The 12,033-nt window shown below is 38.2% G+C and overlaps 1 protein-coding gene across 5 annotated transcripts in view; it reads right to left on the bottom strand.

The window, feature by feature from the left end:
- The window catches only part of DMXL1 (Dmx like 1), a 174,990-nt gene that overhangs the window by 122,379 nt on the left and 40,578 nt on the right, over window positions 1-12,033 (bottom strand). For all 5 annotated transcript variants that reach the window (XM_001087590.5, XM_028849674.2, XM_078005121.1 and 2 more), the window contains 4 exons: window positions 10,982-11,048; window positions 9,194-9,372; window positions 6,197-6,386; window positions 4,101-4,269 (listed from right to left, as the gene is read on the bottom strand). In XM_001087590.5, the coding sequence (XP_001087590.3) occupies window positions 4,101-4,269; window positions 6,197-6,386; window positions 9,194-9,372; window positions 10,982-11,048 (605 nt within the window). The remainder of the gene's footprint in view (window positions 1-4,100; window positions 4,270-6,196; window positions 6,387-9,193; window positions 9,373-10,981; window positions 11,049-12,033) is intronic.

Here is a 12,033-nt window from a genome sequence, read left to right as displayed (position 1 = left end):
AGCTTACTGCAACTTCCGCCTCCCACGTTCAAGTGATTCTCCTGCCTCAGCCTCCCAAGTAGCTGGGATTACAGGCATGCACCACCAAACCTGGCTAATTTTATATTTTTAGTAGAGACGGGGTTTCACCATGTTGGCCAGGCTGGTCTCGAACTCCTGACTTCACCACTGCCTCGGCCTCCCAAAGTGCTGGGATTATAGGCATGAGCCACTGCACCCGGCCAATAACATAATTTAGTCTAACAAAGTTGATCCTTCCATTGTTTAAAAATACACATGAAAAAAGAAAAAAACCTATATGCTTACAATGCATCCAGAGCTTTTTTATAGTAACCTTTGTTTGTTTTGGATTTTTAAAATATACATTGGCCGGATACAGTGGTTCATGCCTGTAATCCCAGCACTTTGGGAGGCCGACGCGTGTGGATCACGAGGTCAGGAGATCGAGACCATCCTGGCTAACACGGTGAAACCCTGCCTCTATTAAAAATACAAAAAATTAGCCGGGAGTGGTGGTAGACACCTGTAGTCCCAGCTACTCAGGAAGCTGAGGCAGGAGAATGGTGTGAGCCGAGATGGCACCACTGTACTTCAGCCTGGGTGACAGAGTGAGACTCTGTCTCAAAAAACAATAATAAATAAATAAATATATATATAATCCTCATTTAGTGCCCTCCTTAGCTAGAATCTCATTACTAATTCATTTTTTTACAACATTTAATTTAGATATTTTCCATATATTGGCCCTGCTAAAATAGAATATAGCATCTTTCTTATGGTAGTAACCAACAAGGAAACTTTCCTTTAACTCCCTTTTTATACTCTCGGTAAGTAGCAGGGGGAAAAATGCATTCATAGATAATTTCTAGGCAAAACTGTAAAGCTAACGAACCAATCTTTTTCTATTTATGCTGTCTCTCTATTTCACTAGAAGAGAAAAAAAGTCTTTTTACCCTCGAAGAGAAAAAAGTCACCATTCTGTGCATTTAGTTATATTCATATATTGCATTTCTGTATTTTTGTTTCTACTGTCAAAAATCCACATAACAATGTGATGTAAAAGAAAAGATTTCCAACATAATGTTTGCCACTATTATTAGTAGTAACAGATTTAAATGGTAAATTTAATGTATCTATTGTAAAGGAAATTAAATTACATATTTTAGGTCATATAGCATAATTCATTTAACCATAAATGTTTTAAAACTGAAAAATATTCACATGACGTCTATAATTTGTAGCTCTGTTAATAGAAATATCTTAATTTATAACAAATTTTGATAACAAGCAAATTTTCAACTGATCCACACACACAAAAAAAGTTGGCTGGGCGCAGTGGTTCACGCCTGTAATACCAGCACCTTGGGAGGCCGAGGAGTGCGGATCACAAGGTCAGGAGTTCGAGACCAGTCCGGCCAACATGTTGAAACATCAACTCTACTAAAAATACAAAAATTAGCCAGGAGTGTTGGCGCCTGCCTGTAATTCCAGCTACCCAGGAGTCTGAGGCAGAAGAATCGGTTGAACCCGGGAGGCAGATGTTGCAGCAAGCCTTGATTATACCACTGCACTCCAGTTTGGCGACAGAGCGAGACTCCGTCTCAAAAAAAAAAAAAAGTCATCACCATAATGTCAAAGGAACTAGTAACGTATGTATCTTAATATCAACAACAATTAGCTTTTACTTAATAGACTGACCTATCAACCTCTTTAATGAGCTATTTCTAAGACAGACTGCTTATTTGTTAGCATCAAGACTGAAGTTAAGGTTCCCTTCTCATGTTCAAGGAAAGCATTCAAGACAGTCACCTCAGCTAAAAAAGCATTTGTTCCTTGGTATTACTTTCTTTTTTTTTTTTGAGATGGAGTCTCGCTCTGTTACCCAGGCTGGAGTGTAGTGGTGTAATTTCAGCTCACTACAACCTCTGCCTCCCAGGTTCAAGCAATTTTCCTGCCCCAGCCTCCCAAGTAGCTGGGACTACAGGTGCCTGCCACCACACCCGGCTAATTTTTTTTTTTTAATGTATTTTTGGTAGAGAAAGGGTTTTACCATGTTGGGCAGGCTGGTCTTGAACTCCTGGCCTCAGGTGATCCACCCACTTCAGCCTCCCAAAATGTTGGGATTACAGGGATGAGCGACCGTGCCCAGCTCCTTGGTGTTACTTTTGATATGAATGTAAAAACGAGTATACTGAAGTACAAATCCAGTGAGTTGTTGCAAATAATCCCTAATTAGTGGAAGTAAGCAAAAATTTAAGTATCACATTAAATCAAACCTGGATCATGCTGGTATCTGCTAAACTGTAAAGGCTAGAATGAACTCAAGGAGTATAAACAATTTTCTCCAAATCTATTTTTTAAAAGAAAGGTAAAGAAAGGCCAGGCACGGTGGCTCCTGCCTGTAATCCCAGCACTTTGGGAGGCCGAGGCAGGCAGATCACAAGGTCAGGAGTTTGAGACCAGCTTGGTGAACATGGTGAAACCCCATCTCTACCAAAAAATATAAAAAATTAGCTGAGCGTGGTGGTGGGCACCTATAATCTCAGCTACTCAGGAGGCTGAGGCAGGAGAATTGCTTGACCAGGAGGCAGAGGCAGGAGAATTGCTTGACCAGGAGGCAGAGGATGCTGTGAGCCAAGATCATGCCATTGCACTCTAGCTTGGGCAACAGAGCAAGAGTTCGTCTCAAAAAAAAAAAAGAATATTTCATAACAAACAAAAACTCATCAATAGTTGTTAGTGGTTATCTTCTAGAGAGAGGGACAAAGGTGGAGTAGAGGTGAAAAGTAGGCTTTTACTTTTCACTTTTTGTACAAATAACATCTTATGCAAATATTGCCTTTAATATTTTTCTCAAGTAATATTCCAGGCTCCAATTATGACAAACTAGTTTTTAGAATCATAAAAATTATTTACTCAAGGCGGACAGAATGCTTGAGGCCTGGAGTTCAATATCAGCCTGGTCAGCATGGTGAAAACCCGTCTCTATTAAGAATGCCAAAATTAGCTGGGTATGGTAGCACGTTCCTGTAACCCCAGTTTCTTAGGAGGCTGGGACATGAGAATCGCTTGACCCCAAGAGGCAGAGGCTGCAGTGAGCCAAGATCACACCACTGCATTCCAGCCTGGGCAACGGAGCAAGACTCTGTCCAAAAAAAAAAAGTTACTAAAATAGTAAGTCCTGGCTAGGTACAGTGGCTCATGCCTATAATCTCAACACTTCAGGAGGCCAAGGCAGGTGGAACTCTTGAGCCCAGGAGTTCGAGACCAGCCTGGACAACATGGTGAAACTGAGTTTCTACTAAAAATACAAAAAATTAGCTGGACATGGTGGTATGCACCTATAGTCCCAGCTACTTGGGAGGCTGAGATGCAAGAATCACCTGGGCCTGGGAAGTCGAGGTTGCAGTGAACCATGTTCATGCCACTACACTCCAACCTGGGTAACAGGAGGGATTCCCCATCTCAAAAATAATAAGTACTTAAATCTTCAAATTCATAGGTAGACCCAGATATTCTAGATCTCTTAGTCTAATAGTACATATTTGACTACAGAGATAAGTTTCTTAATTCTCCCAGTAATAACTTTTACATATTTCTGCCCTCTTTATGGAATGGATCCAAAGATCAAGTACCAAACACAAAGATTTTAACAACTATACGATAATTATAAAATACTACTTTTAGAGGTTGGACATGGTGGCTCATGCTGGTAATCCCAGCATTTTGGGAGGCCAAGGCAAGAAGACTGCTTGAGGCCAGGAGTTTGAGACCAGCCTGGGCAACACAGCGACAAAAAATAAAAAGTAAAAAAATACAATACTACATCTGTAGTACTAACCTTTATTAAGTAACAGTTCAAATATTATCTTTTGAATAAACTAATAATGAACTTCAATGCCTTATCAAGATCCTAATTCACAAGTCAAATCATGGTCTTAAAGGGCAAACAAACAGAAATCAGTGAGCTTGCTACGATGAAAAGTGGGCTAAGAAAGTCACCTCCAATATTTTACTTATTTGAAAACTAAAAGTATCTTACTTGTCATAAAATCAAACTATTCAATTTCAGAAACATGTTTTGAACAATGTTTCATTACCTGTGGCTGGATTGATGCTGGCTGCAATATGAAAGTGGCAAAGTGCATTGGCATGCAGTGGAGTGTTCCTGTGCACATGATGAGGATCCTGCTGATGTGGCAGATATCCAGTATGTGCCACAAGTGCAAGTGATCTCCTCCGACCTCTTCGAAAATGTCTCAGATTTACCTGTGTGAATAGAAACAAAACTAATGCCTATATTGTCAAAAGTCGTACATGTGTAGGTTACATAATGATTTTCAGAAGTTACATATATCCTAGTTCAGAACATTTTATATGTTTTATATGTAAAAATGCCTTTCAACATTTTATATGTAAAAACATCTTTCAATATTTTGGTATAGCAAATTTGAATCCTGAAGAATAAAGTTATGACTTAAAGTACCTGGATGTTCTCTTAATCCTCACACAATATTTTGCAATTTTTATTAGGCTTATTTTCTTAGAATGTAGTTCCTAAAATCAAATGTTAAAAATTTTTTTTTCCAATACTATTGTTTGTGAATGACGTCTCTACACACACTGTCCTCTTTTGTCTATAGCTAACTCCTTATGACCACATAGTATTAAACAATATTACCATTGCACATGGGACATTTCATAATTTACAAAGCATTTGTAAATACTGTTATTCTCATCTTTCATATGATAAAATAGTCTATATAGAACCCAAGATCATCTAGCTAAGAAGAGACAGGGCAAAAGGTAGAACAAGTCTTCAGATTCCTGGTCAATAACTTCTTTCAGCTATTACTACATGTAACCATTCTATTCGTTGTTGAATCAATATAGAATTTATTATATTCTGAGCCATGAGAATACTATTCAAATTAGAAAAATAGTTGCTGCATAATCATACAAAGCATTCAAAGATAAATTGTTTTAAAATAACTTCTATTTTCAGGGTCGGGCGTGGTGGCTCATGCCTGTGATCCCAGCACTTTGGGAGGCCAAGGCAGGCAGATCACTTGAGGCCAGGAGTTCAAGATCAGCCTGCGTGGGAGGATTACTTGAGCCAACATGGCAAACCCCATCTCTACTTTAAATACAAAAATTAGCCAGGCGTGGTGGCACGCACCTGTAATCCCAGCTACTTGGGAGGCTAAGGATGGAGAATTGCTTGAACGCGGGAGGCAGAGATTGCAGTGAGCTGATACCACGCCACTACATTCCATCCTGTGTGACAGAGAGAGACTCTGTATCAAAAAACAACAAGCAGCCCTCCCCCCCCCAAAAAACAAATCCACAAAACATAAAATCACCTCCTGTTTTCAATATTAAGAAAATAATAGGCCGAGCGCCATGGTTTATGCCTGTAATCCCAACCCTTTGGGAAGCCGAGGCAGGTAGATCACTTGAGGTCAAGAGTTCAAGACCAGCCCTGGCCAACAGGGTGAAGCCCTCTCCCTATAAAAAAATACAAAAATTAGCTGGGCATGCGCATGGTGATGTGCACCTGTAATTCCAGCTACTCAGGAGGCTAAGGCCAGGAATACAGTTAGCCAAGATCATGCCACTGCATTCCAACCTGACTGAGTGAGAATCTGCCTCAAAAAAAAAAAAAAAAAAAAAAAGAATCTGTATTACTATTCTATTGTTTCTCAGCCTTTAGGCTATGATCAAATGTATTACTATTCTACCTTTAGCATGTCCAAAAACCAAAAATTGACTTTCACTTTCAATATTAATTTGTAAAGACCCCAAGTTCTGGGGGGTGGGGTGGGGTTTCTAAAGATAAAATGGTAGAAAAACAGAATAGGATAAACTACTCAAGCTCTATGAAAGGAAAAATAAGTTATTTTTAGAGTTAAATCTTTGCATTCTCAGATTTTACTTTACGTTATTTCAGCTAAGTCAAATGTAATCATCCTTTTATCATCATCAGTAAACCTAAGATTAACTTCATAATTACAGGTAGTTTTGTGTTTCAGACAAAATCTAGATAAAAAGATATTTTTGAACCAAATAGAACTGAAAATTTTCTAAGAATGATTTTCCTAGGATATAGATTTTTTATAACATTACTTTGTTACCAAAATGGCAATGTACCAAAGGTTTTAAAACTTGTAGTAAGTAATGTAACAAAAACACTCACTTCTAAAGCATTTTGAACTCGTTCTTTACTGGAAGCATTTCTCTTGAAGTTATTTGTTAAATTAATTGATCCAGTCCAATGGCTGTAGTCACCTCCGTATAGCAAACAATCATTTGGCAAAAATGTCTCTACCCAAAGACGACACACATTATCTTTGCAGCAAGTCAACAGTACATTACATACAGAAGCCCTAAGGAATGAAAAGATTTTAGAAGCAAAAATACAAATACCACATAGTATCACAGACAATTCTACGATATTTCTGTAATTACTTAAATGTACCAACTAAGATGCTAATGAAGAAAATATCAATATGTATAGATTTCATCACAGCAAATGCTTGCCAACCTATGTCTTTTCTGCCTAGAATTCAGTAGTTCTTGTTTCAATAATCTTGCCAAAAGTTCTTTCTTTTTTTTAAGAGATGTGGTCTCGGCCGGGCGCGGTGGCTCAAGCCTGTAATCCCAGCACTTTGGGAGGCTGAGACGGGCGGATCACGAGGTCAGGAGATCGAGACCATCCTGGCTAACACGGTGAAACCCCATCTCTACTAAAAAATAAAAAAAAAAACTAGCCGGGCGAGGTGGCGGCGCCTGTAGTCCCAGCTACTTGGGAGGCTGAGGCAGGAGAATGGTATAAACCCGGGAGGCGGAGCTTGCAGTGAGCTGAGATCTGGCCACTGCACTCCAGCCTGGGCAACAGAGCGAGACTCCGTCTCAAAAAAAAAAAAAAAAAAAAAAAAAAGAGATGTGGTCTCACTATGTTGCCCAGGCTGCTCTCAAACTCCTGGGTTCAAGCAATCCTCCGGTTCAAGTAATCCTCCCGCCTCATCCTGGGATTTCAGGTGTGTGCCACCATCCCAGCTCTCAATAAGATTCTTTTTACATCTAAAAAAACAAAGACTGAGATTAAGCCACAATCTCTCAATTGACACACAAGAAATAACCACATCTTGTAATAAAATTTTCTGATTTATTGAGTGGATAGTTCTTTGAATTATATCATATGCTTCATTTCTACTTCCTATAAAGGCACCTGCACAGTCACAAAAACCGACAGTAACTACTGAGTACACTTATTCTCTCCTTGCCTAACAGATGCCCAAAGCAGTGAAATGCAAGAATTGAATATTCATGATAAAGTAAGTACTAAACACTTCCCCTCCTTAGTCATCCTTGACTTTCAGTTAATTTCCTTTTTGCCATCTCCTTAAAATAAAAGCAAAAATCAATTACATATATGTTAATAAGTCCCATAAGCATCAAGAACTCAAAGGCTGAAACCCGATCAACAAGGACTACCTTCCATCAGGGAATTCAGTAACTTTAGAAGAGAGAAAGAAAAAGTCACAATATTTTGTAGTAGCAACTTGTTCCAGCATATATACCTGATTTTTAAAAACGGAACAATCAGCAGGTTTTATCAGCAACTCAGTGAGTTAAAGTAATGAGAAAAGAAATCAAAATACTGCCTAGTGGCCACTTTGTTATACATACCTACCTGACTAAAAATGAAGTTGCAGAAGAGAAGGGAGAACAGCATGATTTGTATTGGTTGCTCTCTCCTTCTCCTTCCCTCCTCCATTCTTGCATCTCTCTCCCTCTGGCTCCCTCTCCTCTGTCTACTTCCCTCTCTTCTTCTCCCTTTCTACCTCCTCTCTGGGCTTCCCTCTCCCACCATTCTTTGCTTTCACAGACTTTCCAGGCCACCCTCCCTTTCTATCTCTCTCCTTCTGTCCCCTACCTCTCCCTTCCTAGCATCTTTTTTTCTTTCCTTCCCCAACCCCTTGTTTCTCCTCCTTTCCCCATCCTCACACCCAACTCACTCCATTTTTTCTCATTCTCTTTTCTCTATCCCTGTCCTGGCTATAGCTACACTATAGCTCAGAACATCTAGTCAGCAAAATTCACAAAACAGTGAAAAGTTAGGAAAAAAATGCCACATGGTGTGGCCAAATTGAAAATGGCCATATGGTACAAAATGGGATTTCTGGCTGCACACAGCGGCTCATGCTTGTAATTCCAGCACTTTGGGAGACTGAGGCAGGCAGATCATCTGAGCTCAGGAGTTCAAGACAAGCCTGGGCAACATGGCAACACCCCATCTCTACAAAAAATCCAAAAAGAAAAAAAATATTAGCCCAGCATGGTGGCACACACCTGTAGTCCCTGCTATTTGAGCAGTTGAGGCGGGAGGATCACTTGAGCCCAGGAGGTGGAGGTTGCAGTGAGCCATGATTGGGGCACTGCACTCCAGTCTGGATGACAGAGCAAGACCCTGTCTCAATACAAAACAAAACAAAACAAAAACACAACAAAAAACAAACAAAAAAAAATAGGGAATTTCTACCTGTATTTAAGTAATAGGTCTCTATAACCTACTAAAATTCAATACGATATTAACTCTTTCCAGAACTACAGACAAAAAAGAAGGGACTGGGGGTATGTATGTGTGTGTTACTGTGTGCTTGTGTGGTTAAACTTACACCCATTTCAGAGAAGAATAATGTAGGGTATTAACCTACTCTTTCTTTTCCTCAGATATGGCGGGTGCAGTCAAATAAACATACAAGAACTAATGGTATATCCTCTTAATAAAGCTATTTTTTAAAAGAAAACCAGGGAAGAGATACTAGAAGGTACAAGATGACAGATTATTTATGTAAAAATATAAACAAACAATCTGGAGAAAAAAGATGACAGGATTAGACACAAAACAAAAAGAAAAAGAAAATATGTACAACTCTGTGACTTAAAGACATCTGATATGGAGTAAATTATCCCAGCTTAAACTCCTTTAATATGGCTCTTATCCTAAGCATCAAACATAGTTGACCCACAGCCAGAGATGTGCAGGCCAGAGACTATTTAATATTACTCCAATCTTCATAGGCTCAGAAGTCCTATTAACTACGAACTCTCAAAAGTGAGAGAAGCAATCAAAAGTAACAAAGATGATGTTCCTTAATACGTGGGGGAAAATGACCAATCCACTGACCTAGGCATATATTTGCTTGTTTTACGCCAAGAAAATCCATTTACGGCTCGAGGATGGGCCAGATACACAAAAGAAAAGTCAGTTTCTCCTTGGGATTGTTTTTCTGAACTTCTATCTGGAGAAGTAACAGCTGTCCGCCAGTTTTCTACATTATACCATACCTTCAAAAGACAGTCATCCTAAGGAAAAAAAGAAACCAGAAAAACATGCAGATCAGAATTACAGATTAAATCAAATAGCAAAAGTAAGACTTTTCTCCAAACAGAAAAGTAAGACTCTTCTCCCCAATGGCAAGAACTTGGGGATGGGAAGAGACGTTGGGCACAGAGGAATTAAGAACAAAATTCTGATTCTGGCACTTTTCTATTAGCATTCCCTAATTGTGCTTTAAAAACTGAAGTGCATGAATGTGTGTAATGTGTTCAAGAAAAATGCTTGCTAATTACTAGAGTATGGGGAATGGAGTCATTCAGGAAAGACTGAAAGATAAAACTAAGGATTTCTTTTCCAGTAAGCCAAATATTAAAAAAGAAATCAATACCACTAGCAGACTTATGAAGACTGCTAATTATTGGAAAAAAAAAAAAACAACAAAGTACTTTTCATGAATTTTCATGTGACTTTTCAAAGAAAATGTTGATGATGAAAATAACAAGTTAATATATAAATACTACATAAAATACTCTATGTACAATCAAATTTATAGTCCTAATTTGGGAAATAAGGGAAAAGCAAAGGAGACTAGAATGTACCAGGTACTGCTTTTAAGCTATAACTGAGTTCCCACCTGTAAAGTCAATCAGAATAAACAGCTCCACTTCTCTCCTAAAAAACAAAAACCTTACTGTGGTTTTAGAGTATCTTACACTCTTAGTTTGCAGAAGGCTTTGAGCCATGAGAACAATAACTTGACTTATTAGCAGTTCATGGAATGCTCTATGAACCAATGAATAAAAATAACTTCAAAGCAACACACTGCTTTAAAACAACAGGTAATAACAAAGTATGCACACTAAAGAAATGGTTACTATTATCTTTCTAGAAAGCCTATGAAGTCTTATATATTAAAAACAGCCTAATATACATCAGCTAAAACGTAATATAAGTTGAAGCTATGCTTTATTGATTGTATACTACATGAAAGGCACTGTGCCGGTGACTCTATACTGCCTATATTGTCTAAATTAATCCTATGATTAACGATCTATGAGGTAGGTGTTTTTTTCCTCATATTACATATGAGAAAAGAAAGGCTCAAGAAGATTAACTTGCCCAAGAGGATAAAGCTGGTAAATGGCAGATTTATATCCAGATCTGCCCCTATGTCTGTGTTATTTCAATTATATCACACAGTCTTTTAACACCACAATAATGTAGTCAATTTCTGCTACTTAAAATTTTTAATGGCCGGGCAAGGTGGCTCACGCCTGTAATGTCAGGAGTTCGCGACCAGCCTGGTCAATATGGTGAAACCCCATCTCTATTTAAAAATACAAAAATTAGCCGGGCGTGGTGGCGCGTGGCTGTAGTCCCAGCTACTTGGGAGGCTGAGGCAGGAGAACTGCTTGAACCTGGGAGGCGGAGGCTGCAGTGAGCCAAGACTGCGCCACTGCACTCCAGCCTGGGTGACAGAGTGAGACTCCATCTCAAAACAAACAAACAAAAAATGGTTAATGGAAATTATTATTTTCAAGTTAAATAAATAAAAGAATGAAGCCAGTTAATGTTTTTAAAGTTTCAAAGTAAACTATAAACACATAATTTGGCAATAGCATTTTCACAATTTACCTTCCCAGCAGTGGCAAAAAATTCTCCATCTGGTGAAAATTTCATTAAATGAACTTGGGAAGCAGTTCTGTAAATTAAACAGATAAGGAAAAATTTGCAATGAAAACTAAAAAGAAAAAGTTCAATATTCTCAAAATTATACATCAGCAATTGGTTCAAAAGACAGAAAATTTTATAAGTTTCACACTCACATCTTTGTGTACCTGAAAAATGAACTAGTTAGTAAGACAAACTTTAAATATAAAAACATCCATCCATAGAATCATGGAAGGAATGGCTTGTCAAAATCTTTAAAGTCTAAAACAAAAAAGTCTTAACTTTCATTCCCTTAGAATGAGAGAGAATGGTTTCATTTTTTAAATCTGGAAATCTAGTTTCCAGAACCATGGATCCCTATATGCCAACATACATTTTCAGGGATAATATATAATAAATTTGCCTTAGGGTAATACTTACCTAATTAAAGATTATATGTGGGTTAACACGGGACTTGCAGCAATTAGGGATTCAGCCTACCAGCTTCACCTATATACTTGGTACATACTTGCCTTTTCTTCTCAAAGGAACTTTGGTTCATTTCTCTTCATTGCCTTCCCTTACAGCTACTCATATATATTGATCTCAAGACACCCACCACTATCATTACTTTCCTTTTCTTTGACCAAATTCATGATTAGATAGGTCAATACTAAATTTATCTGTAAAGATATCCAAAGAGGAATTCTCTCACATTTCATTTCAGATACAAATAACTTTTTTTTTCCTGATTTTAAGCATAATACATTGTAGAAAAGTTGATACAGGTAGATAAAAAGAAAATGAAATCCTTCATATTTTTCACCAATACTGCCACATCCTTTCCTCAGACAAAGCCAATCTTAACATTTTAATACATAAACTTCCAAATCCTTTTCTTTGCTCTCTCTACTTTCTGCAGAAAAAGGTGGGAGAAGTAGGGCTAGAAACTGAAGTCATATTTACCACCCATTAAAAATATGACACAGGCCAGGCACAGTGGCTCACGCCTGTAATCCCAGTACTTTGGGAGGCTG

The sequence above is a fragment of the Macaca mulatta genome, chromosome 6, assembly GCF_049350105.2.
Source record: "Macaca mulatta isolate MMU2019108-1 chromosome 6, T2T-MMU8v2.0, whole genome shotgun sequence".
NCBI classification, from domain to species: domain Eukaryota; kingdom Metazoa; phylum Chordata; class Mammalia; order Primates; family Cercopithecidae; genus Macaca; species Macaca mulatta.
Note: the sequence above shows the minus strand (reverse complement) of the source record. Positions and strands in the feature narration are given on the sequence as shown.